The sequence below is a fragment of the Haematobia irritans genome, chromosome 1 (assembly GCF_050003625.1).
Source record: "Haematobia irritans isolate KBUSLIRL chromosome 1, ASM5000362v1, whole genome shotgun sequence".
Classification (NCBI taxonomy): domain Eukaryota; kingdom Metazoa; phylum Arthropoda; class Insecta; order Diptera; family Muscidae; genus Haematobia; species Haematobia irritans.
In genome coordinates, this window is record NC_134397.1 from 15,214,273 (window position 1) to 15,241,615 (window position 27,343).

The 27,343-nt window shown below is 36.9% G+C and overlaps 6 protein-coding genes and 1 long non-coding RNA gene across 10 annotated transcripts; 3 read left to right on the forward strand and 4 right to left on the reverse strand.

Annotated features, from left to right (window-relative positions):
- Positions 1 to 459: 459 nt before the first annotated feature.
- On the reverse strand, positions 460 to 2,422 carry LOC142220282 (uncharacterized). Its single transcript, XM_075289325.1, has 6 exons — positions 2,190 to 2,422; positions 2,028 to 2,124; positions 1,764 to 1,958; positions 1,232 to 1,316; positions 1,007 to 1,165; positions 460 to 935 (listed from the first exon to the last, which is right to left on the reverse strand). The coding sequence occupies exons 1-6, from the start codon at positions 2,305 to 2,307 to the stop codon at positions 792 to 794; spliced, it is 798 nt and encodes a 265-aa protein (XP_075145440.1). The 5' UTR covers positions 2,308 to 2,422; the 3' UTR covers positions 460 to 791.
- A 474-nt stretch (positions 2,423 to 2,896) lies between these two features.
- On the reverse strand, positions 2,897 to 5,189 carry mRpS10 (mitochondrial ribosomal protein S10). Its single transcript, XM_075289326.1, has 3 exons — positions 5,066 to 5,189; positions 4,754 to 5,007; positions 2,897 to 3,239 (listed from the first exon to the last, which is right to left on the reverse strand). Exons 1-3 carry the CDS (start codon positions 5,072 to 5,074, stop codon positions 2,984 to 2,986), a joined length of 519 nt encoding a protein of 172 aa, XP_075145441.1. The 5' UTR covers positions 5,075 to 5,189; the 3' UTR covers positions 2,897 to 2,983.
- Positions 5,190 to 6,348: 1,159 nt separating this feature from the next.
- Positions 6,349 to 8,387, forward strand: Art3 (arginine methyltransferase 3). The gene is made up of 5 exons (XM_075289327.1): positions 6,349 to 6,602; positions 6,664 to 7,029; positions 7,090 to 7,379; positions 7,436 to 7,623; positions 7,687 to 8,387. The coding sequence occupies exons 1-5, from the start codon at positions 6,590 to 6,592 to the stop codon at positions 8,378 to 8,380; spliced, it is 1,551 nt and encodes a 516-aa protein (XP_075145442.1). The 5' UTR covers positions 6,349 to 6,589; the 3' UTR covers positions 8,381 to 8,387.
- A 118-nt stretch (positions 8,388 to 8,505) lies between these two features.
- Caf1-55 (chromatin assembly factor 1 p55 subunit) lies at positions 8,506 to 10,375 on the reverse strand. 4 transcript variants are annotated; one of them, XM_075289331.1, is made up of 3 exons: positions 10,311 to 10,375; positions 10,008 to 10,172; positions 8,506 to 9,943 (listed from the first exon to the last, which is right to left on the reverse strand). In XM_075289331.1, exons 2-3 carry the CDS (start codon positions 10,027 to 10,029, stop codon positions 8,676 to 8,678), a joined length of 1,290 nt encoding a protein of 429 aa, XP_075145446.1. In that variant the 5' UTR covers positions 10,030 to 10,172; positions 10,311 to 10,375; the 3' UTR covers positions 8,506 to 8,675. The 4 variants fall into 4 exon arrangements, with proteins under 4 accessions (XP_075145446.1, XP_075145443.1, XP_075145447.1 ...); XM_075289328.1 differs by having other exon boundaries at positions 10,237 to 10,353; XM_075289332.1 differs by having other exon boundaries at positions 10,289 to 10,349.
- Positions 10,376 to 11,696: 1,321 nt separating this feature from the next.
- Positions 11,697 to 12,237, forward strand: LOC142220289 (uncharacterized). The gene is made up of 2 exons (XR_012717853.1): positions 11,697 to 11,809; positions 11,948 to 12,237. It is a non-coding gene; the product is annotated as an uncharacterized LOC142220289 (long non-coding RNA).
- A 1,043-nt stretch (positions 12,238 to 13,280) lies between these two features.
- Positions 13,281 to 15,008, reverse strand: LOC142237613 (E3 SUMO-protein ligase ZBED1-like). Its single transcript, XM_075308982.1, has 2 exons — positions 13,626 to 15,008; positions 13,281 to 13,571 (listed from the first exon to the last, which is right to left on the reverse strand). The coding sequence occupies exons 1-2, from the start codon at positions 14,916 to 14,918 to the stop codon at positions 13,380 to 13,382; spliced, it is 1,485 nt and encodes a 494-aa protein (XP_075165097.1). The 5' UTR covers positions 14,919 to 15,008; the 3' UTR covers positions 13,281 to 13,379.
- Positions 15,009 to 16,969: 1,961 nt separating this feature from the next.
- LOC142221798 (uncharacterized) lies at positions 16,970 to 26,881 on the forward strand. The gene is made up of 7 exons (XM_075291622.1): positions 16,970 to 17,044; positions 17,296 to 17,337; positions 17,400 to 17,516; positions 24,114 to 24,160; positions 24,228 to 24,361; positions 26,343 to 26,452; positions 26,592 to 26,881. Exons 1-5 carry the CDS (start codon positions 16,970 to 16,972, stop codon positions 24,274 to 24,276), a joined length of 330 nt encoding a protein of 109 aa, XP_075147737.1. The 3' UTR covers positions 24,277 to 24,361; positions 26,343 to 26,452; positions 26,592 to 26,881.
- Positions 26,882 to 27,343: the final 462 nt, after the last annotated feature.

A 27,343-nucleotide genomic window follows, 5' to 3' on the forward strand; every position in this document is an offset into this window, starting at 1 on the left:
CAATTAGATTTATGCCCAAGCGTATGTCCATATTTTCGTTATAAGAAGAAAAATACTTTCTTGCTATTCCGTATATCGGAACATGGGGGTATATGTAAATTTACAACAAATTAGCAACAATTCGATCTAAAACTAATACATTTACTATTCCTAAATTTTCTATAAAAAAAAAAACAATATCGATTCCCTTGATCCCAAAAAAATTTTAGATTTCGATCAAAAGTTCTCGATATCGAATGCCGTGATTAACCGCCCTAGGTCGTAATTCTCAATTACCATAGTTAATTTGGAGTATATATATAAGACCAATAGAACGGATAGTCACATATTGATGCACATCAAAATTGTTATACCATACTTACAAACAGTCCATTGCAGATGCAGATATGTCACATTAAATTCCAAACTAGGCTACCATAACCTTCTATATTACTATTTTAAAATAAAAAGACAATAACATAATTTACAGAGTATGGTACTAATAAATATTTTGCTGCTTTATTGTATTATGTGAGCAGCTATTATTTGTTATCTAGAAACGATTAAATTTATCACGAAAGCAACCTACTGGAATTCACAAATAACCATACATAAATAGAACATTATCTCTAAAACCACCTAAGTGGTTTGTTTTACGATCAACATTATCAATAATCAAAAATCATATTGATAAGTTAGCATATGCAAAAATTGTTTTGGTTTTTAGTTATTTGGCTATTAAACATCCAGCATTTACGAAATAAGCTTAAAACCAAAAATCATTAATGTAAATAGAGATATATATTTTTTGTCTATGATAAAACTTTGGGATCTTTACAATCTGGAGGAATACCATCGAAAGCTCCACCTCCTTCACCACCACCACCACCGGCAATGCCGGCAATAATCTTCAAAATGTCAGTCAAGGAATAGTTACCCAAAAAACCATTAACCATCTGTGAGAGAGAAGTGCAAAATAATTAAAATTGTGAAATAAAAAAATATTCGAATTTTTGTTTTTGCTTACATCTTCAATATACTGGACTACGCCCTTTTCTTGAGCTTCAACCCACACATCATTCAATAATTCTATGCCCATCTCATTAATCAATGCATGGAAGAAATCATTTACTCGCGGCTCTTCAATTAGTTCTTCAATGTTAATCCATATCTCTCCAATACTTAACTGAAATTTTGAAAGAAGGAATGATCATGTAATTATAATACCATATTGAAGACTTGTATCGCTTACTTCAACAGTTAAGCCACGAATGCTAACGCCACCAATAATACTTAAAACCCATGATATGGCTAACTTGGCATTTCCCAGGCGACCGCTTGAAATAGAAAAATGCAATGGTTATCAATAAAATTTGAAGGGAAAAATAACCCATTTTCCATTTTCAAAAATTAAAAAAAAAATACATATATATTTTTCTCAAAAATCATGAAATCTTTTAAAGAAATAATTTCCACTAGGCGTGACGTTCCTTTTCTTTTACTTTCTGTTAACTTATACCTCATTCACATTACACTTCCAAAATCCACTTTACCCAGATTTCAAAAATCAATTGCCCTATAAAAAAGGGATTTCAAATCTACTTTTAGTAGATTTTGAGCCTAATTTGTATGACCTATTACTCAGTTTTCAATTTTTTTAATTTTTAAAAATATTTTTTTTTTTTTTCAAAAATCATGAATTCTTTTAAAGAAATAATTTCCACTATTTTAAATTTTTAAAACTAGACGTGCAGTTTCTTTTCTTTTACTTTCTGTTAACTTACTCAGCAGTGCCATCACCATTTAAGTTGACAACGCGAGCTAATGAGCCCTTGGCTGTGTACAGCGAATTAAGAACAGTCATAGGCATGACAATTTCCATATTGGATCGTCGAAGTGGCGTGGTGGTGATTTTTAAAGATGTCACTTCGAAATCTGATAAACCAGTTAAAGCAAAATTGGTCAATGATCCAGTAAAACTAAAAAAAATAATTGAATTGTAATTTAAAAAAAAAAAATTATTTCTTTTGTACAATGGGGATACTCACTCAACAATGTATTTATTATCGATAGCTGTTTCAACATGACCAATTCTCAAAGGATCCAAAGCTGGTAATCCAAATTTAGGTATAGGATGACACATACCTATTGAAAGTTGAGCAAAACACTTATGTTACAGAACGTTTAGTTTTTCTAATATTTATACGCACGCATTTTCAGCTCTTCAAGAAATGCCAATATACTATCCTCCATAAGTGCATTGGTTGATGGCACAGATATTGAAAATATGGCAATAACTGCCACAAATGCAAATAGTCCTAATTTCATATTGACCCGCAATTCCAATTGATCTCCTTGGCTAACAATGATTATCTAACGTCTTAACTGTATTGGCTTCGCTTAATAATTTCCAGTAGACGGCTAATCTACTACTAAATTTATTATAAACATACAACTGCCTTTTGTTGATTTTGTAGTAATCAATGAAATACCTGTTGATTTTATATCGAGCACCTAAAAGATTATATGGTACTGTAGAGTACAAACTTATATTTGTAGTTATAGCTATTGATTGCCAATATCAAACATTTTGATATACGTTGAATTAATCTACGCTCTTGTCGTTAGTAAACCGTAAAACACTTCTTATGACTCTTTCATTTCGTTTTCCAAGCGACAAACCAATACATTCCAACTCCACGCGCATTTAAACAATTTTCTCTTGTATTTTTTATGTTTCTTATGAATTATAGTCTATTCGTAAACATTCTTTCTTTCTTTATTTGGGTTTTTGCATAAAAAACAATGTATTTGAATAGCGTAACGCAAATTTTCGATATTATCAGGGCAAAATTTTAAACCACTTATTTTTTTAAAAGAAACTACCATATAAATAAATAAAAAATAAAAACGTATATTATGTATTAACAAATTTCAGTTTTATTTTCCATTCCGTTTATTTATACTTGCTAACTTAATGATGAACTTAGACAAGAATTCGTTTTTAACTTTCACTGGGAGCATCCTTCAAGTGTTCTGGCAACGCTTGTATTTCAGTTTTTCTTGCATTCAATGCCACTCCCTCAGGCAAATTTCTTTCAATATATTCCAAAAATGTGTCCAGTGTGGATCCTGTCAATTTGTGAAAATTCATATGACGAAAATATGTCCGAATTTCATATTGAACTCTGTGTTTTTTGTAAATATGGACAGATTTTAGTAAAGTCAATCGCTCCTTTTGTGCTTTGCGTGGCGACCAACTGTAAGAAAAATCGATTTTTGCTTTAGTTTTAATGTATTTCAAAGGTAGATTATAAAAAAAAACTAAAAACTAAGAAAAAGTAAAAACCGTCAAAATGTTTCCTTACATCACCCAAACAGACCAAACGTAGTCCCTCATACCCCCAAGAGATTTTATGGGCACTAAACAAAGCCTTATGTAAAGTTATTCCATTTTTGTAAACGAAGAAAATGTCTTTGAAGAAATATGTATAAAATATGCAGTGCCCTGAACACAAGTTTTGTTTTATACATTCAATATAATACAAAGGCCTAGTGGACCACATGGTGTATTACACAGTAATAAATCCTAACCATAAGCTTCGGAACAAAAAATTTTAAAATTAAAATCCTTACATCTAAATAAATACACATCACAACCGGCTTCTAATACACTGAAATAATTCAAGTAGTAGAATAAAAAAAATGTATAAATAACTAGCAAATGTAGATAAAATAGTTCCCATATGCAAGAAAAGTTTATTCAAGCGCAATGGAAATCTCACTTTGGGAGTGAAATAGTGTGAAAATTCGTTTTGTTATTGTCGGTTTATTTTTCAATCAATATTGTTGTTTTTTTTTTTATTTCAGCTTAAAACCATGCATTGACTAAATTACAAGTGTAGCTTAACTTACAGAGGAAAAGTATGCATGTCAAATTTATTTGGGCAAAGCCATATAGACTGCAAGACGGTTGGATGTACATCTGTTTCAGAATTACGATATTCCTTGCAGCTAAACTATCAACCAATTATAAGAATAAATTCGGGTAATTCATTAAACCCAAAGGGAACTACACTTGAACCTCCCGAAAAAGGATTTTTGATAGTCGGCCTATGTCTAAATAAATCTGCAAGCATTTCTCTTTTCTTTTGCCAAAGTCAAATCATCGATTTGAGTGCAGTTGGCTGGGTTTGTTTTGAGCATGCTTCCTCTAAAATTAATATTGAATAATTTATAATAATAACAATTTATATTTCAGTTAGCCAGCGAAAACGACACCAATTGCTTACACTATCCGAATATAGAAAGAAAATAGCTCTTCATAGAAATTGAAACCATCTGTTCTGTTTTACATTAGAGATGAATGGCCAAAACTCTCAATACATTTGTGGACATAAATTCACTTTAGCTTTGTACGGCTTACGTATGGACCTTAGACATAGTCCAAACATAAATGTAGGTATTGATTTTTGATTAAAAATGCAAGAAAATCTTCAAACTACTATATACTAAATTGCTGGTCTATTACTGACCAGAGAACAATGACTTTTGTAAGGGAATTTTGTGCACCTCGAGACGAACGAACTGTCAAGTAGGAATTTCAGAGCACCAACAAAACCTATAACCACTATTTAAAAGCGACTGAAAATTTCATGGAAGAGGTTTTAATTTTGTGGAGCTTGGCACAATCACTGCAATCACATATCTTAATTTATTTGTGTTGTATACCAGATCTATATATGCAAGTAAAAATAAACAATAACAAACTTACCAATTTCCCACCTCAATACCCAAATGATTAGCTGCAGTAGTGGCGAACCATGAATAACTCTTTAGGACTGCTGGATCTATACCTCTCAACTCAATTTCCAATTTGCTATATAGTTTATCTTTTTCCTCAGGCAAAGCCGGGCTGGGTGGTGATGGAGTTTCTACTTTGGATACCACTGTTGCTGAAGAGGCTTCTGTTGCTAGACATCGAATTGTTGTTACTGGACAACGCGAATACAAGATATTTCTAAACATCTGAAAACAAAGCACAAATTAAAAATAATACCTTTAATAATTTTTTTGTGAAAAATACCGAAATCATATTTTATTAGTTTTTAATAGAAATCTTCAGTTATGCAAGTGCGATTTCACTTTGACAGAATAACAAAAAACAGCTGGGAAAATAGTGTTGGTTAAAATAACAGGGTGGCACAGAGTATACAATATAAAATGATAAAATCTTTATATAATACGCAAAAATATATAATAAATCCTATGTTATGTACTTCGAAGGACTTCGTAGACTAATAATAAATAAGTTCAATTCACTATTTATATATTTTTTTTTAGTGTATGGTATCATTGTCATGAGTTGATTTTCCACCCTATATTGGAGTATTTTCTCAATGTACAACACTTACTATGCTGTCATTGCGATGTCATTAGTAGAGAATGGTGTAATAAGAAGAGGTTACATACACAGAAAAAAAATATCACCAAAATATTTCCAATTAAAAAGTTAATTGAAGTTGAAATTTTGTTCAATTAATAAATTAATTGGTACAATTAACTTTTTAATCAAGATAGAAACATTAAGTTAATTAAGTCAATGATTGAAAATTTTAAAATGTTTAATTAAAAAGTTAATTGATACAATTAACTTTTAATCAAATTCGGAAGAAGTGATGAACATTTTTTTAAATCTTTTATTAAAATTTTTTTCAAACAATCAATTGTTAATCCAAATAAAATTTCTAAGCCAATTCAGAATGTAATTGAAAATAGTTACCTTTTTTTAATTACTAAATTAATTGAGTTTTGCAATCAACATCAATTAAATTTTTAATTGAATCAATTAAAAAATTAATTGAAATTTGGTAATGAAATCAATTAATTTTTTAATCAAGAATTTTTTCTATGCCCAATTAAAACTGTGATTGATACTATCATTTTCGTGATTGAAGACATTTCAATTAAAAAATTAATTGGATCAATTAATTTCGTGATTGAATCAGAAAAAATTTTTTTGTGTGTAGTTGATCAAATAATTTCAAAAAACTAATTCTTATAAAACTATAACAGAAACAAAGCACCAATCATTTATTAAATTATTTTAAATTTGAGCATTAAAAATGTTAATATATAATACATCCTATGTTATGTACTTCGGAGGACTTCGTAGAATAATAACAAATAAGTTCAATTCACTATTTATATATTTTTTTAGTGTATGGTATCATTGTCATGAGTTGATTTTCCACCCTATGTTGGAGTATTTTCTCAATGTACAACACTTACTATGCTGTCATTGCGATGTCATTAGTAGAGAATTGTGTAATAAGAAGAGGTTACATAGTTTTACAAATAATTTCAAAAAACTAATTCTTATAAAACTATAACAGAAACAAAGCACCAATCAATTATTAAATTATTTTAAATTTGAGCATTAAACATTTTGTACCAATTTAATTATCAAATAAAATAAAAATTCTCACTCAATATATTTGTAAAGACCATTGAAACCTCTTCTCTCTCTACTCTCTTCATGCACGTGTATTGAAATTGTTTATAAAAGCAAATACCGCAACCATTTAAAAACAACGTTTCAAACTTAAAAATGGAAAACGAAGGTGATTTTCATAACTAAAAACTTGATCTGCAAATTGCTCTAAGTCCCGCATTATATTTCAGATATTCCCTCTTTAGAACCATATCCACAAAATGGTTCCATGGACAACGATTCTGATTTTACAGATGACATTGACTCCGAAGACGAACAAATAATGGATCAGGGTGAACCAACAACGTGTTTATTTTGTACAAATGTATCTACGAGTGTTGAGTCAGCTATGGAGCATATTAAGACGGTTCATGATATCAATTTCAATGCATTGAAGGCAAAGTTTAATATGGATCAATATTCTTTTATAAAATTGATAAATTTTATACGAACAAAAGATAATGTTACTCCAGAAATGTTAAAAGGTGCCGATGAACCATTTTGGAATGATGAAAAATACTTGAAACCAAAGGATTATGAATCGTGGTTGAGTTATGGTATAGAGATTCTTGCTTCATCAGTAGCAGTTCCTAATGTTATATATTTTTCCAATGTAGATTATGACGAGCTATCGGTTGAAGGGGAGAAAATAAATAATTCTTGCAGTACTTCAGATTTGAAATTGTTAGTCCAAAATTTACAGAAACAGATTGAGCTACAACAAACCCAGTTGGAACAAGCCTCCCTAGATATGGCAACTATGCGACAGGGCTTTCAACGTCTACTAGAAAAAGATGATACTAAAAATGATAAGGATGTAAGATGTGTCTCATCGGTCTCGATTAAAGCTGATGAAAGTTATTTTGATAGTTATGCCCATTTTGGCATACATCATGAAATGCTTTCAGTAAGTACTATATGGAAATGTTATTATGGGAAATTAACATACTTAAACTTTTCCAGGATGTAGTAAGAACTACAAGTTACCGAGATGCTTTACTCAAAAACAAAGACTTTGTTAAGGGAAAATATGTGCTTGATGTTGGTTGTGGAACTTCAGTTCTTTCGATATTTGCATCACAAGCAGGCGCAGAAAAAGTTATAGGCATCGACAATTCTGAAATTATTTACAACGCTATGGACATAGTAAAGTATGCATACTATCTAAGATAAATTAATAAGAATAATTAATGTCTTTAAAAATTTCGATTTAGGAAAAACAAAATCGAAAATGTAACACTTGTAAAAGGGCGTTTGGAAGACACTAATTTGCCAATAGACAAATTTGATATAATCATCTCTGAATGGATGGGATATTTCTTACTTTTCGAAGGCATGTTGGATAGTGTCATATATGCGAGAGATAATCACCTGAAGGAAAATGGTATACTATTACCCAATCGCTGTACTATGAGCATAGTAGGCTACGGCAATGAATCACTTTTCAATCAGCATGTTCTGTTTTGGAATAATGTCTACGGTTTGGATATGTCCACAATGAAGAAAGATGTGCTACATGAACCTCTGATTGATATTGTTGACCCAGCATTTATATTAACTGATTCCAATTGCATTGCTGATTTGAATTTGATGACTGTCAATTTAAATTATTCTAATTTTAAGTATAACTTTGAATTAACATGTAGTAAGTCTGGCACTTTATCTTCGTTTGTTGGCTATTTTGATAACTACTTTGATTTACCGGAACCAGTTATGTTTGGAACATCACCCAATGATAAACCAACGCATTGGAAACAAGTTGTTTTCTTTTTGGAAAATCCGCAATCAATTGAAAAAGGCGATGTTGTCAAAGGTGTAATACAATGCAAACGGAGTTTGAAGAGTGCCAGGTCATTAGATATAGTCATAGAAGTATTTAACAAGAAATATACATATTATTTGGATTAACTGGGAATAGCAATGTCTTTCAATTCGTATTCAATATATCCCATCAATGTCCATACAGCCTATAAACGACGTTGTCGATGTAAACAACGTATGTTCAAAATATGATGTTGATAATAACACCAATATTTAAATTTAAAATAATTTATTTGTTTAAAATGCTGCTGCAGAGACTACTGTTGTTTCAAAAGGAAAAAAAAAATACTCTCACTACAAATTGAGCTCCTAACTTACGATAAACGTTACAAAGACAATTTTCAAAACTGCCCACCATCATACATTGAAGATATATATATACTTAAACAGCGCCACCTTCCAATTCAGACGCAGGAATTTCTGGTTCTTCGTCGTTGTAGACATTTTCCGCCATTTGCCAAACTTGCATTATATTATCCTCGGATACAGAGCAGATAATCCAAGGTTCATTAGGATTCCATGAAAAGTCAGAAATCTTAGCAGTATGTCCGCCATGTATAAAGAGCAACTCAGGGGGTCCATCTTCGGCATCTTCTGCACTTTGTTCTTCACCAATTTTGGATAGATCCCAAACATGAAGACGACGATCTGTGCCTGAAGAGGCCAATATGGTCTCATTATGGGGCGACCATTGAACTTGGAAGATTTCATCCTTGTGAGATTCGAAGGAATGTAGTTTTAATTTTAAATTACGGAGATCCCACAATGCTACTGTTTTATCAGCAGATCCGGTAGCTAAAATAAACTCGGAATATGGATTGAAACTTAGACAATTAACCTCTGCAGTATGGGCATCGACAGTATGCGAGGGCTTCGACGTATTATTATTACGAGTATCCCAAATCATCAGTTTCTGATCGTCAGCCACAGAGCCAAACAAAGACTCATGTAGCAAATGCCAAGCAACATCTTCTACAACGGCTGTGTGACCTGTGAAAATATTTTTAGCATCAATAACTCGATGTTCCTTAGGTGTAGCATTTATATCCCATAAACAGATAGTGTGATCATCTGAAGCCGAAAGTAGATAACCATTTAAATTTGGGTTCCACGACAGACCATATCCTTCTTTTTGATGGCCCCTCAATCTCAAGTCCGGTTGGCATTCTCCTGAAGGTTCGGGTTTACTGGGGTGCTTGGTGTAGTCGAAGACCAATACATCACTAGAGGGTGTTTTTGTGGCAATAACACATGCATTTTGTGGCATATAACGAGCCCTGTTCACTTCTCCTTCATGGTTTATCTTAATTTCAATCTCAATTTTTCCACAAACTGAACCAAAACCTCCAAATTCTCCCTTTTCGTTATCATAATGGGATCCATCAAATTGCGCGTCTTCACTAGGCAGCTGTACACTAGCAATTAATAAATGATTTTGTTCATCTGAGGTGTGTGTACCTAAAATCAAACGATGAACGGAATAGTCTTTGCCCTCCTGCTTTGTTACGTCTGGTAACCACTGCGCAGTTAACGAAGGCCATTCCAGAGCATGGGTCATAACCAAATCATAAAGGAATGGAGTATTCTTTTTCCAGATTTTGTATTCCTCATTGATGACACGCTCCTCAACGGCATCATCAAATGATTCCGCTACGTTTTAGAGAAGATAATAAGTTAACCTCTGACAAAGTTTGGTATCTTCATGAAAACTTACCATTATCACTGCGATCTACCATTTTTCTTTCGACAGCAAGCAGTCCTTATTTCTTAACAATCACAACTAAAACAAGGAAACGAACAAAGCAACAGTGAACTCCCGCCAAAACAATGGAGTCTCAGTACTGACACGAAATAGAGAATTTTTGTTTGGATGATGCGGCTAAAATTGCAATACAATATGGTGTTAAGTAAGTTTAGTACAGCACGCACAATCTAAAAATTACAATTTTTCCAAGTTACGACGTTTATCTTCTTTTAACTACCGGTTTTTAAAACCTTTTCCACAATTGAAGTTTACCGGAAAATGTGCCAAAATGACGCTTACAATTGCAAAAATCACATATCACAATCAGGGATGGAAAATCATTTTTGTCAATTGCACCAAAGGGAAGAGGAGAGTGTACTTTTTGGGATGAAAATGTACAAAGCTAGTGAATGCAGCAAATAAAAAGTTCTTTTGCGTACAATGTGTATGGAAGTAAACGACTTCGAATTTATATAGAATATGAAGTATTTTAAAGACATCACGAAGCCCGCGTTAAAGCCGGTTTGATTAATTCAAAATGTACCAAATAGGTAATTGAATCTTTGACATGTTAAATAAATTTATTTAGTACAATTGTACCAAATTTTACATCCCTGGTAAGTGTAAAATCGACAGAGATGAAAATTAATAAATAAATGTGAGCACAATCATAGCGATGGGCGAAGACATGTTTACGTGTATATTATGCGTCCCACAGAGTATAAGTTTTTCCGGACGGAATATCTGTGTTTGTAAAGAATCTTATGCGTCTGTACTGTTCCTTATCCTGAAATACTTCCATGTTATTGTGATTACGCGTCACCAACCCAAAGTTCTGGCATGATGGCGTTCTGCGCGGCTAAACTCGCCGGATGGGGAGGTTTCTTCGGTGGCGACGACATGTGAACAGTGACAGAAACAAATTAAACACACATGCCAGAAAACGTGAATATTGAAAAAAAAAAAAAACGGACTGAAATGGACCAGTAGTTCTAACCGAACAACCACTACACAAATCTAGGCAGGCGGTACTCTCGAGACATGAAAATATATGCCAGCAGCTGTTACGCCGGCTCTTTTACCCTCCCATAGGAACTAAATTCCTCCATGACAGCTTCATTCTAGTGCTGCCCCATACCTACCTTTTCATCTGCTATCACCCTCCTATACCCCCCTCCCTTTACTCTTGAATTACTCCATAAAAAAATTATTCTTGGTAACACGTTACAGAATTCAAGATTTATTAAAAATTCATAGTCTCCAAACAAAAGAAGAATACACAAACTCTATTACAGTTATAAAGGTTATAAGAATTCGACATCTATATTCTATAATATTCGAAAAATTCATCCTAGAATGGAGAAGATTGATTTTATAGGGATCCAGATATAAATTAAAAACAAAAATGGAATAAATGAATGTAGTATTATATATCCCTCTGAGGGAGTACAGTATTTGAAGTAAAATTTCAGTATTCTTAAAACCATACAATCATGTATTATTTCCGCCAGACGTCTCTGTTCACTCTGCCCGAGGGTTATCCGTCTGTCCGTACGTACTGTGGTGAATAGTTAATGTCGAGTAGACGTTTCTTTAAATTTATTTACAAGTTATTTTAGTCTTTATTTTCTAATCTAATATTGTTGTTTTGATTACTTTCAGGGACAGCATTTTCAAAAAGCAAGGGACATTATTTTCCCGATTATTCAAACCCTAAAAACCCAGGCCTGCGCGCAACCCTCATGTCTTAGGAGAACTCCAGTCAATTTTAGGTGAGTTTTACTATAATTTCATAAATGCCTACCCTATTTAAGTTATACTTTTCGTTTTTCCTTTCTTTTTTTTTTTTTCTTTTTTTTTTTATTTTTATTGCTTCATCTTGTTATAAATATATTTTTATATATGTATAGTAAGTATGTATTTAAGTCTAGTGTGGGTCAGTCAGTCGTTCGTTCTGTACGGAATACCTCTAATGGCCCAAATACATCTGATGATGAACTGACGATTTTATATGGCTGGATGTAAAATATGACCGACGTACTAGTAACAGGGGTGTGATTAGGATGCGTGATATGCGTGGTGTGGGAAATCCAGAGGTAAACAAATAATTCGGAAATATTAGTCACAATTCACGATTTTCCATTGTATTTTGAAATCCATAAAGAAATAAAATTATCTTTTGCGGCTTCTTGTTGTTCTGCTTGTGTGTTTTCCTTCTCCGCTCACTCGGTATTAAGAGCAACGTTTTGCTTTCCAACTCTTTCGGTGCACTAACAACCACCACCTGTTCGAACGTTCTTTCGTTCCCTTTTTCACTGTCTCTGTATAAAATACCCAGTTTCACCCAGCGAGTACTTGAAGTGCCGGCATATAAGTAATAACTTTTCGTCGGTATTTCTATTTCTCACTTTATTAATCAGGTGGTTTGTTAAGCGTGTCAAAATATTTCGCGCACGTTCTTCTCCTCATCAACTCAAGGAACAAAAAAAACTCGTCATTCCTCCGGCGGTCACCATCCTCTTCCGCCAATCGCCATTTTTTTTTCTTCTGTCAATCTGACAGTCTTTATGTCATCCATGTCCAATTCGGGGTGATCGCCTCTGGCGCATGAACCATCGAACCATCATGCACCGGCCCGCAGTGCATGAACAAGCATACCTACCGCCAGTCGTCACTAGATGGCGCCGCCGATCCTAACGCACACGACAAACCTAACCATCCTTTGTACACCACTGTGCAAACGGATGGGAAGGAGAATGGGCGGTCCCATTTAAGAAAAAAGGAGAACCGTTCGCTACAAAAAAATAATAAATAAATAACGCCCTATTGGACCATGCAGTCCATTCAGTCTATAGAACGAACAAAAACAATCAAATGCGTATATCGGATTCAAAAAAAAAGAAAAAAAATCGTTGTCCCCAAATTGACCCAGCTATTTCAATGATACTACCTCGCGAAATTATTGTCTCATACGATGAATAATATGTCCGTGCATCACCCTTACGTCACGATACTAGATCTACTACCTATACAAAAAAAATTTTCCCAAGTCGAACGATTGGTGCTAAAATCGTATGTCCCATCCCTAGCGTAGAGGTGCAAAACTATCGATAGTCGCGCCATTCGATAGTTTCGATAGTTTCCTTGATCACTATCGATACTATCGATACTATCGCTTAATTTAGGTACGTTTGAATTTAAAAAAAAATAACCCCACTATTTTTACGAAAAATGTATATGAAGTTATTTTACAAAATAAAATGTAATTCATATATTAAAAAAAACAAGAAAACGCTTATTATAATAGGTTATGAGATCATATATCAGGTTTCAGTTTTAGAATTATTGGGTGATCCAATAATTTTTGTTTAAAAATAAAAGCATGTCTGCATTTTTTGATTTTAAATTCGTTCGTCTTTCAGAAATGATAGAGCCAGCTTTGCTGAACATCCTTTCCGATTCAGTAGAAGTTGCTGGAATGCATAAGTACTTTACCGCACATGTTTGCAACATTGCCATCTCATTGGTAGTATGCTAGAAAGAACATGTAATGAATTTTTGAAAAAGTTCTAAAATTATAATTCTTACCTTCCAGTATTCCAATGGATCACTTTTTGTTGGAGTATTTTCGTTCTCAAAATACTGCCGAATGGAAACAATTGCGTCTACTCTACATGTTCTTGATTTATTAGCAATTTTATTTTGTAGAAATTTAAGAAGTGGCTCCGTTTCTACCTGCACATTCTTAGAAGTTGACGGTTCTGCATTTATTGGGTGTACCTTGCTTATGCCAGTAATTTCATTTTCCAAACTTTTTGCCGCTTGCTCAGAATTAAATATAGATCGGAAACCTTCCTTTTTAAATCTAGGATCTAACAATGTTCCTAATCTTGTTACCGTTCGTTCTTCATATGGAAACAGTCGCTTCTTTACCCTCTCGATTAAAAAAAGACACGTCTGCAAACCTTCGGCGGTCTTCATTTTAGTTTTGTGTTCTTCCAGACCTTGGAAGAGCCCATATGTCAGGGGTATTATGAGCGAAACCGTAACATTGGAATTCGAAGATGTCTGCACGGTAACATTATCAAATGGTGAAAGTAATTCTTTAAGGTCCTTCAAAACGTCAATTTCATCTGCTGTCAGCGGCGGAGGAGCTTTTGATGTAGCTAAGAGTACAGCAGATATATATTCGTTTGTTAATAAAATTCTCTCAATCATCCTGTAAGCACTATTCCATCGTGTGGGTACCTCTTGTAGTAGGCTATGCGGTTTAGATATGCCTTGTGCGTTTTTAAACTTTTCGTAGGATATTGTGCTTGACTTAAAAAAAGTGACGATCGCCTTACACTTCGACAGTACTTGTTTTACATTTGTTTGGGCTAAACAATCTTGAACGACCAAGTTCACAGTATGAGCAAAACAAGGAAGGTGTCGTTTTTGAAGTAGTTCACATGCTTTTATCATTGTGCTGTCATTATCGGTTACAATAGAAATTACTTTTTGCATAATACCCCATTCATCAAAGACAGCTCGCAATGAAGATGATATGTTATCCGCACAGTGGTTTGTGGTCACAAGTAGTTTTTTTGTTGACAAAACGACAGAGTTTAACATAAATGCATTCGAAATGAAATGACATGTCACAGTCAGGTAGCCCTCATTAGCACGTGATGTCCAACAATCTGTTGTAATTGAGCAATAGTCTACTTCATTGAGGATTAATTGCAATTTAGTTTTTGTTTCTTTGTATAAATTAGCCATATGCACATTTTGCAAGGTGGTACGAGAAGGCAAATCGTAGCGTGGATCTAAACATTTAACAAACTTCCGAAAACCTTTATCTTCAACAATACTAAATGGTTGAATGTCCGAAGCAATCATAATTGTTAAAGCACTATCAATTGACTGTTTTCGTTCCGACGTTGATTCATACGCATCAGCTTTCTTAAAAAAGTAGTCTATTGTAAAGGGTGATTTGTTAAGAGCTTGATAACTTTTTTTAAAAAAAAAACGCATAAAATTTGCAAAATCTCATCGGTTCTTTATTTGAAACGTTAGATTGGTCCATGACATTTACTTTTTGAAGATAATTTCATTTAAATGTTGACCGCGGCTGCGTCTTAGGTGGTCCATTCGGAAAGTCCAATTTTGGGCAACTTTTTCGAGCATTTCGGCCGGAATAGCCCGAATTTCTTCGGAAATGTTGTCTTCCAAAGCTGGAATAGTTGCTGGCTTATTTCTGTAGACTTTAGACTTGACGTAGCCCCACAAAAAATAGTCTAAAGGCGTCAAATCGCATGATCTTGGTGGCCAACTTACCGGTCCATTTCTTGAGATGAATTGTTCTCCGAAGTTTTCCCTCAAAATGGCCATAGAATCGCGAGCTGTGTGGCATGTAGCGCCATCTTGTTGAAACCACATGTCAACCAAGTTCAGTTCTTCCATTTTTGGCAACAAAAAGTTTGTTAGCATCGAACGATAGCGATCGCCATTCACCGTAACGTTGCGTCCAACAGCATCTTTGAAAAAATACGGTCCAATGATTCCACCAGCGTACAAACCACACCAAACAGTGCATTTTTCGGGATGCATGGGCAGTTCTTGAACGGCTTCTGGTTGCTCTTCACTCCAAATGCGGCAATTTTGCTTATTTACGTAGCCATTCAACCAGAAATGAGCCTCATCGCTGAACAAAATTTGTCGATAAAAAAGCGGATTTTCTGCCAACTTTTCTAGGGCCCATTCACTGAAAATTCGACGTTGTGGCAGATCGTTCGTCTATTCATGATGAAATGTCAAAGCATACTGAGCATCTTTCTCTTTGACACCATGTCTGAAATCCCACGTGATCTGTCAAATACTAATGCATGAAAATCCTAACCTCAAAAGAATCACCCTTTATTTGCTGGTTTTGGATTTGTTCGGAAATTCGGGTGTGAACGTTTGAGATGATCAAAGAGGTTCGATGTGTTGCCGCTGGTTTTGTAAATTCTTGAGCAGGAACGGCATTTAGCTTGTTTACCATCTTTAGTTTTTTCGAAAAAAGTCCAAACTTCTGAGGATTGCTTTCTTGATCTTATCGCAGTTTCAATTTCCGATTCACTGCTGTTACTGTCGTTGCTTGCGGCTTCAGATGTGTTCTCCTTGCGGGCGACTATGTTGTAGAAAAAAGTATACACATACATATGACAATATATTTTTGCGCGTATAAAAGCATTACTTACTTTTGGATCTTTTAAGATACTTATCCATGAGTTGCAGAACCGTCAACTTAACTTTAGATTTCTATATAATTAAATAAATATTAGCCGAAAAGTTTTGTTTAACATTCTTTGTAGTTTACTCACCGAACTTCACAGCGTCACAACAAATATGCAAGTATTGACGTTTAAACCGATACTATCGATAGTCGTTATAGGCTATCGATAGTGACGTCAAAAAATAACTATCGATACTATCGATAGTACTATCGATAGTTTTGCAGCTCTACCCTAGCGTCATGCCATTTACCCAATACTACCACAACTAACACAAAAATTAAAAAAAAACACGCAGAATGAAATCCAGCAAAAATATAACTCATCGATGCGAACCAACCCCGTAATGTGAATTGACCATAACCCGAAAGGTTCCTAAAGAACCACGTCGTGGTAGGTAACTTCTAAGGGGTGCCGTCAAAAAGAAAAAAAAAAGAAACATCGGGGAAAAATGTCGTGTCAGTGGTATGTGTGCGTCCAGGCATGAATAATATGCCTGGAAAATAGGAGCAATACGCCTAGTAACGCAATTAACATCCTACGCACCACACTCCAATTTCCGCCGACCCAATAAGCCGCAGTCCAACATGGTTTGGTCCCGAACACACTAAGACCCCATACCCCCTATACCACAGGTCATCATCAAAGCTCAAGACAATCATAGGAAACACCCCCATGGCTATCTCTTGCGGTGTCCGACATAACGAGGAAAATATCGTGACACTTAGTTTCCATCCCGTCAATCAATGGGTAACCTTGTGACCATATTACCCCATATACAAACGGTTGGGATCCGGTAAAAAAAAAACAGTCCACAAATGCCAACCAGCCACCGTATTCCCGGGGTTACCCAAATGCAGACGAAACGTCCAGAAACACGAGACCGAAACTAAATCGGATACAATCCATGTGCGCATGACAACACACCACTTTATCGAAACACCGTCATAATAAACACAAGTACGGTACCCCCTGGCCCACTCAACGGTTTGGCATGAAAGCACCTTCCTCCATGCGGTATAACCCGTGTCCAAGGCCATGTGGTAACTCCTATCGTCATTGCAATGTCATGTGTGGCACCCTTTATGATTGTTCTTCTCTCCAGGTCATTCAAGTTGGTCATGGCAACATCCCTCCAGAAGGACCCTCGACACTAGCCCATGGAAGAAACCCTTCGCTCCAGTCCGTAGAATCGCCTTTACGTGTCCGATCCCGGATACTCGTAAGTACACCTACCTATATGTACATATGTGTGTAGATACATGCACGTACATATATGTGCATTTTTTTATATATGTATACAATCTATGGTATGGCAACTATCATAAAAGATGGTTCTGTTGGTGGTGGTGAGGGATAGGTGGGAAAAGCCCCAAGGGTCTTGTAATAAAAATACCGAACAATTACCACTAACAAATACCCCAATAGAGGAAATGTGGTCTTTCCAAAACACATCACTCGAGGATCATGCACAATGCCCCGTACCTGCACAATTTCGGTATCACCGCGAAAAATGGGTTATTAAATGTAAGCTATACCTGTAATCATTATTGTGCAAATGATCCTATGCTCGAGGCTTATTGTGAATTTTGAGCACAGTTTCTCTTCTCCCATTAACAAATATAATTATTATTCCTCCTGATCCAAAATTAAATGGAATGTAAAACTTTTTTTCTTAAATTGTCCTTGGTAGAAATTGTTGACACATGAAATTGGAAGAAAATTTCCCCGCGTCTACACAAAAATAATTCACTTCCGTCCAAAGATCTTGTCTGTCCCCTAAGATTTCTATACCTATTTCAAGGTGGAGGGTATAAAAAACCAAATTTGATTCTAAATCGAATGAGTGCTTTTCCTCCGATTAGGTTCTCATTCTATTACCAGGCAAATGCCATTATTTTCCTCTTCGCAACATGTTCGTAAGTTTATACCAACGTCTAATTCATAAAACTGTGGGCATATATCTAAGATGATTTGCTAAATTACAATAGACTATAGATATTTCAAACAAATATAAAATTAAAGTAAAATAAATTCATTTTTTTAAAAATCCTTAAATATAGTATCAATTTAATGTTAACAAATTTTTTTTGCAATAAGGCTACGAATATAATTGGCAAAAATGTATATTTTCTCTTCTCATAAAATTTTCACAAGTATATCTGTGATTTTATCTATGTTGCGGAAGAATTGCATTCTCCTAGAAGTATTTTCATATATTCCAAGTTTCAATCGTATATCTCGTAACAACCCAACCTCCGATGTTTCAAGAGGTTATGCCATTCATAGCCGTCTATTTATTGGCTATATCTCCAGTTATATTCCCATCGGAACTTATTACTCCAATTGCTAGATAAATTATCATAACTTATAATACTAATGTTCTGGCTCAGTATTAGTGGAAAAATATTGACAACGAATGAAATGCATAAACATAGAAAAGTTTTCCAATTGTTGAGGATATGCAAATACTACATCAATTCTGGAAATCCCATCCTAATTTCATTCCAATACGCGAGATCTGATTAAAACTAAACTTTCAATCTCGGCAATTCATTTGCCAAATCATATGCAAGAGCTCGAGATTTAATTCTTTGTTATTTATGTGTCAGTATAGCCAGGCCGACATATCTCATATATAATGGAATATACATTAATAATATCATAAAATACAAGATAAGTCCAATTAAGCCGCCACTATCTAATGTTAGTAAATTATTGTGCCATATTTTACTTCCTAATTATATAATTGAATTTGCCAATATGGAAGTTTCAATTAATTCAACTCAATAGGAATTAGCGTTAAGGTTCTGTCCATTCTCCAGTACGTCGCGAATAAATAAGAGCAAAACTTACTGTTTGAGGTCCTTCGCATGAAAAACACCTAATGGTTTCCCTTTTAAGTCCTCCACTTCGTATAAACAGTTACCAATCGGACGAACAATCCTACACTTGAAGAATTTCCTACTTAACTTGGCGTTGAAGTTATTCTTGAAGTCACTTTGTTGGAAGCTCCTCCGAAAAATTTCTTGACCTGGCACGAACTTGACATGTCTGCTCCGAATATTGTATGACTTCTCATTCCTCAAGTAAGCCTTATGTAGATTCTCCCTGATTCGTTTCCGAATCAAATCTAGCCTTACATCTTTCGGTAAAACCTCAATATCAGGTTCACCCAAGATACGTAACTTCCTTGCCAACGGATACACACTTCCGTGATTCACCATATTCACCCCGAACAAAGCGAAGTACGGTGTTACTCCGATTGATGAATGTATTGCAGACCGGAGGGAACATTCAATTTCGGATAAATGCTTGTCCCAGTCCGTATGATCCTCGCCGAGGTACGTCCGAATTGCGGCTAGAATGGTTTGATTCACTCTCTCCGAAGCGTTTGCCTGAGGAGAGTGGATGGCAGTACGGACATGGTTAACCCCAAAGTTCCTAAGCATATCCTCGAACTCCTTACTTACAAACTGCTTACCGTTATCAGAGACCAAAGTTTCAGGGGTTCCGAACTTGTGGAACACCTCCGTTATGAGGAACTTGACGACGTTCCTCGTGTTTGCCTTATCCATTGCTTTCAGTAGCACGAATTTCGTCAAATGGTCTAGTACTATAAAAATTAAAGTATTCCCTGATTTCGACCGGGGGTATGGTCCTAAGAAGTCGACGAATATACGTTGAAATGGCCTTTCCGCTTCACTCTCCTTACCCATAGGTGGGCGCAGCGTTGCGTTAGCTGGTTTGGTCTCTTTACAAACCTGACAGTTCTTCACGTATTCCCTAACTTGGGTATTCATGTTAGGCCAATAGAAGTATTCCTTCAACCTCCGCAATGTCCTATGGAATCCCCCATGTGAAACATTGGGAGGGCAATGGGCTTTCTCCAGTACCACTTGAGTCAGATCCATCGGCACCCACAATTTCCAGGCGAAATCTTCACTAAGCCCATCCCCATCATAATGGCGTGTTCTCTTATAGACATATCCATCCTCTACTCTCAGATCTGGCAGGCGTTCAGCATTACTAGTCACCATATCTGTTAGTTCCTTGTAAGAGGCCGACTGGAAAGCCTCTGCACCTAGGTCTATCAGACCATTCACATCAATGGCTACTTCCTCCATATTGTATCGCGAGAGTACATCAGGCACCACATTCTCCTTACCCCGCCTATGCTCGATGGTAAAAGAAAAATTCTGCAAATGGAGACTCCACCTTGCGAGTCTTCCATTTAGGTCCTTATGACCCATCAACCATTTCAAGCTACTGTGATCGGTAATCACTGTAAAGGGCATCAATTCAATATAGGGACGGAACCTCTTGACAGCCAAGACAACAGCCAGGCACTCCCTTTCTGTGACTGAGTAATTTCTTTGTGCAGATGTTAGCTTGTGGGAAAAATAGGCTATGGGATGTTCACCCCCATTTTCGTCCCTTTGGAAAAGCACAGCTCCGATACCCACATCCGATGCATCGCATTGCACAAAGAAATGCCTATCGAAGTCCGGGTGAGTTAGTACCGGGCTGGTTATCAAGGCGTTCTTGAGGACGTCGAACGCCACTTTAGCCTCCTCGCCGAAGTGGAATTCTTTACCCTTTTTCAGCGTTTCAAAAATCGGCGCAGCAATCGTAGCAAAGTTGGGGATGAAGCGACGATACCACCCTGTGGCCCCCATAAAGCTCCTCACTTGTTTCGCATTTTTCGGATACTGATACTTCTTTATAGTCTCTATCTTAGCCGGATCAGGTCTTAGCTCCCCTCCACCAACAATGTATCCAAGATATCTTAGTTCCTTGAAACAGAACTTCGATTTGGCTACATTTATAGTTAACCCTGCCTCGGTCAGCAAATCGGCCACACGTCCTAGCAGCTCCATATGTGTATCGAAATCTGGTGATACCACCAGAAGATCATCCAGGTAGACAAAAACCCGATCACGCAAACTCGAGGGGATCACCTTATCCATTAACCTGCATAACCTTTGGGCCGCGTTGCACAACCCAAAAGGCATGACCTTATAATGGTAAAGAGGTCTCCCCGGTACCGTGAAGGCAGTCTTTTCTCTACTGGACTCTTCTAGCGGGATCTGCCAGAAAGCATCTTTAAGATCAACGCTGGAAATGAAATACGTATCCCCTAAGCGGCTAAGTAAGCCTTCAATGTGTGGAAGTGGATAAGCATCCTTGACTGTGAGTTCATTGAGTTTACGAGCATCCAGACACAACCGGTTTTTCTCCCCCTTTCGGACCAGTGTCACCGGATGACTCCAGGGGCTGTTACTCTCCTCAATGACTCCCAGTGCAAGCATCCTATCCAATTCAGCATACATTAATTTCTGCACCGCTGGGGATACCGGAAAGTGCTTACTCTTCACCGGGGCTGCTCCACGTGTGTCGATAGTGTGCACTTCAGACTTTGTCCGACCTAAACCCCGCTTGGTATAGCACGGAAATTTTTCTCTAATCGTATTCAAACGTTCACGTTGATAATCAGATAAAACGTGCATGTTCTCGTCATCATCAGCGCCGCTGTCAGCTTCTCTGCCAGGGCAAACTACGTTGGTGGAGAGGCTTTCCAACTGAGCAAACATTCGAAACATCTTCATAAAATCAACGCCCAGAAACAATTCACGGCTAAGAGTAGGTACCAGGAAGAACGTCACTTGATTGGACGCGCCATTGAACGCAATGGTAGCCTGCACCTTCCCAATTATTCTATGAGGGCTGCCATCTGCAGTCTTTATGTAAGAAAAGAATTTATAGATTTGAAGACCGGTCCTCTCAACAAACTCTAAACAATTCTTACCAAGGCAAGTGACTGTCGCCCCACTATCCAATAGCCCTTCAATCTCCTCGCCTTCAATCCGAATCTTGGTATAGAACCGCGTGTCACTTCCCTCATAAAGACAGGCAGCCGCAATCTCTCTGCGAATCCGCTTGCGATACTGAAATCGCTCTCTAGCCCTTTGCACCTTCTTAGAGACTCCAAATATTCGCTCCCGCGCCTGATTGTATTCCTGCATACGCACATGCAGTGGTTTCCACTGACGAATATTCGCTTGAATCGCCTTGTTAGAGGAGTGCTGTACTGGTTTCCTCAAGATAGAAATTTTCATTTCAGCTGAAGCATGACCGGGCTCAGGAGTTGTTAAGATAGTATTTAATTTGACTGGGCTGTCTCGGTTTGTGTCGAACGTGTCTCCCCAGCTCGAGTCACGTTCCTCAGCGAGTTTCCCTGACACCTTGGGCATTTGGGCGTAACCACCCCTTCACGACCACACTTGAAGCAAAAAATTCTTGTTATAGGGTTAGGGCAATCAATATAACTGTGACCAGCTTTGCGACAGTTCCAGCACATATAACGGCCATTCGTGCCTAGCGCATCCACTTCAAAGCTTCCAGAAGCCTCCTCCAAATATTCCAACTCATGAGCCTTCTGAATTGGTGTTCTTTGCTGATATGGCTGCCGCTGAGCCGCCAACAAATTCTCTGCTCGTTTCACTTCAGATCGGAACTGATTCAATCCACAAATTTTCATCGGGAAAATCAAGGCCGCCAATGATGACCTCAAATTACCCTTCATAATCTCCACCAACTCGCTCTCTGAATAAGGAGATCGCTGTTGATTCCGTAGCTTAATGATGGCATTGAAAAAGTCCTCGAATGATTCGTAAGGTTGCTGACGGCGATCCATAATCTTCTTCTGTATTTGAAACTCACTTTCATATCGCCGAAATTGATTAAGGAAAGCGTCCTTCAGCTCGGGCCAGGTTTGGAACGGAGTGAGTCTTCTATTCTGCCAATACCAATCCTGTGCCGAGCCTTCTAGTAGCTGGTGGAAGTCCTTAACTAAGTCCTCCATTGGATACCCGTAGTCTCCCCTCAAAACCTCGACTCGAAAGATAAAGTCTTCAGCGTCAATCGTCTTCTCAGAGCCATTGAACTTGATACCCCAGTTTTTCAGATTAAATTTTGGCGAGGGTATGGATTCTGTAGTATAATATGATGATGCATGTGGAAAAGCAGGAAAACCTGCCCTCCCCTTATGTGTAGACCCTCCTACTTCTGGTCTATTTAACATTGGCGCCAGTGAACCAATAGTTGACTGACTCTGCGGCCCGCCGAAGTCCGGTGGCGGTGGCACAATATCAATGGGCACGTTCCTCCCTGATGGATGTGAGAGGTTAGCTCTCAGTGGGGAAAAGCCATTTTGAATCTGTCGGCTATGTATAATTTCCTGATGCATCTTTTTTACTTCTTCACAGCTCCTCATTAACTGGGCCTGAGCCAAGCCAAGGCTTGCCACTAAATGCTCCAAATTACTTCGAGAGTCGTCATCACACGTACGACGCTCCTCCCTAAAATCGCGCCTTATATTCTGAGCCGTAATACTCGCGAAATCCGGGGAAACAATTGTGTCATTCATGTCACTTGATCCCAAAGACAAATCGGTAGAAACAGGAGGAGCAATCGATGACACAGTTTCCGTAGCCGTTACCACTGCCGTGTCGGTCATTGCCGCAGTGACTACAATATTCCCACTGACGTGAGCGTTCGGTCCAGAAGTGAATGCATATTGTTCTCCTGTGTTACTCATGTCGGATTGCAATCTACTCCCTTTCCTTGTCAAAACCATTGGTATATAAGTAAACCCACAACCACAACTAAGAAAAGAAAAATTATTTTCAGTAAATACCTTATTTCTCAAAACGAAGAAAGAAAACAGATAGCACTCTCCAAACACTTATATAAATTAGAAAAATTTCCAAATTATCTACTCAAATAAATATTAACTTATGACTTTCAAATATTTCAGTTTGGACCGATACAGGATCTTCTGGTGATAGCAGACGAAAAGTCAAGGTAATTATATTTGCGGCATAACAGTTACAAATATAATTTATTACATTAAATTCCCATGTCTCCCAAGCACTACCGATGACAAAAAAAAAATATTAATACTTCCCAGAAAAGACTAAAAGCCGAAGCGGGACGCCTCACCGCCAAAAGAATGTAAGGCTGTCTCTGCGCGTAGACCTCAACCCCGGATTCACAGCTTCCCCGGTAAGCCAAACTTCCCTAGCCTAAATTTGTGCCTGTTAGATTCCCCCACGATAGTCATTAATTTACACAGATAAACACTAATATATTCCCAATTAAAAAGTTGACTGCAGCTAATTTCCTCTCTTTCCCGATTAAGATTCATAGTATTAACTCTTCAATCAAAAGCGGAAAACTAAGTAACAACCACGATTCAAAATAATTATGCCCTTAAACAGAAGCAAGTAAGTCTGGCTATCTGTATCAATTAAACTCCCTAATGGAATTATTACAAATTATTTGAATCTGCTAATGATGTCAATTACCCTTTGATCACTTATTTGTTGGTACCTAATTAAAATCATGCCAAAGCGCCACTATCATTACCGTGATTGAAACCATTTCAATAAAAATAATTAATTGGATCAATTGCTTCCTAATTGAATCTGAAATTTTCCTTACTTTGCGTAATCTCGTTAAGACAATCCTCAGGACTAACATACAAGCGCCCTGGTAATTGCACAAAGCTATGTGCCACAACCAACCACCACGATCGGCTTCTCGTCCCGGAGCTCTATCTCCGCCGCACGGGGCACAATCGTGGCCAAACTGGTATTCCCACCCCAGACAAACTAATTACACTATCTCCTAACCAACTACTAGCAAGGTCCTCGACCCTTATTAACCCTCTAATGTATCAATTGTTTTGCCAGCTGATTAAATATTCAATGTTAACGACACAAAAGTAAGAAAACGAAACAGGAATAATTTATGTGGTAAAATTCAGTATATGCTGCAAAGCCTCTTGAACATATGTTACTAAGTTTTCTTTTTATTTTATCCATTTTTGTTGTCTTAAGGTGCGTTTTACTAAAAGCTTCCTGATTTTACGAAGCCCGCCTAAAGGCGGGATTATGCATTAGAGGGTTAATTGTGCCAAAGAATTTCCGAAAGATTCCTATTCTTTGCTACATCTGTCTCAACCCTAGTCTTATATTTACTCTTTACACCGAGCGGACCTAAAAGTACAATGATCCATATTTCTCTTTGGACCTACCCGATTCAGAGGCTAAACCCCCGATCCTCTTCAGCCCCATATTGTTGGGCGCCATTCTGTACTGTTCCTTATCCTGAAATACTTCCATGTTATTGTGATTACGCGTCACCAACCCAAAGTTCTGGCATGATGGCGTTCTGCGCGGCTAAACTCGCCGGATGGGGAGGTTTCTTCGGTGGCGACGACATGTGAACAGTGACAGAAACAAATTAAACACACATGCCAGAAAACGTGAATATTGAAAAAAAAAAAAAACGGACTGAAATGGACCAGTAGTTCTAACCGAACAACCACTACACAAATCTAGGCAGGCGGTACTCTCGAGACATGAAAATATATGCCAGCAGCTGTTACGCCGGCTCTTTTACCCTCCCATAGGAACTAAATTCCTCCATGACAGCTTCATTCTAGTGCTGCCCCATACCTACCTTTTCATCTGCTATCACCCTCCTATACCCCCCTCCCTTTACTCTTGAATTACTCCATAAAAAAATTATTCTTGGTAACACGTTACAGAATTCAAGATTTATTAAAAATTCATAGTCTCCAAACAAAAGAAGAATACACAAACTCTATTACAGTTATAAAGGTTATAAGAATTCGACATCTATATTCTATAATATTCGAAAAATTCATCCTAGAATGGAGAAGATTGATTTTATAGGGATCCAGATATAAATTAAAAACAAAAATGGAATAAATGAATGTAGTATTATATATCCCTCTGAGGGAGTACAGTATTTGAAGTAAAATTTCAGTATTCTTAAAACCATACAATCATGTATTATTTCCGCCAGACGTCTCTGTTCACTCTGCCCGAGGGTTATCCGTCTGTCCGTACGTACTGTGGTGAATAGTTAATGTCGAGTAGACGTTTCTTTAAATTTATTTACAAGTTATTTTAGTCTTTATTTTCTAATCTAATATTGTTGTTTTGATTACTTTCAGGGACAGCATTTTCAAAAAGCAAGGGACATTATTTTCCCGATTATTCAAACCCTAAAAACCCAGGCCTGCGCGCAACCCTCATGTCTTAGGAGAACTCCAGTCAATTTTAGGTGAGTTTTACTATAATTTCATAAATGCCTACCCTATTTAAGTTATACTTTTCGTTTTTCCTTTCTTTTTTTTTTTTTCTTTTTTTTTTTTATTTTTATTGCTTCATCTTGTTATAAATATATTTTTATATATGTATAGTAAGTATGTATTTAAGTCTAGTGTGGGTCAGTCAGTCGTTCGTTCTGTACGGAATACCTCTAATGGCCCAAATACATCTGATGATGAACTGACGATTTTATATGGCTGGATGTAAAATATGACCGACGTACTAGTAACAGGGGTGTGATTAGGATGCGTGATATGCGTGGTGTGGGAAATCCAGAGGTAAACAAATAATTCGGAAATATTAGTCACAATTCACGATTTTCCATTGTATTTTGAAATCCATAAAGAAATAAAATTATCTTTTGCGGCTTCTTGTTGTTCTGCTTGTGTGTTTTCCTTCTCCGCTCACTCGGTATTAAGAGCAACGTTTTGCTTTCCAACTCTTTCGGTGCACTAACAACCACCACCTGTTCGAACGTTCTTTCGTTCCCTTTTTCACTGTCTCTGTATAAAATACCCAGTTTCACCCAGCGAGTACTTGAAGTGCCGGCATATAAGTAATAACTTTTCGTCGGTATTTCTATTTCTCACTTTATTAATCAGGTGGTTTGTTAAGCGTGTCAAAATATTTCGCGCACGTTCTTCTCCTCATCAACTCAAGGAACAAAAAAAACTCGTCATTCCTCCGGCGGTCACCATCCTCTTCCGCCAATCGCCATTTTTTTCTTCTGTCAATCTGACAGTCTTTATGTCATCCATGTCCAATTCGGGGTGATCGCCTCTGGCGCATGAACCATCGAACCATCATGCACCGGCCCGCAGTGCATGAACAAGCATACCTACCG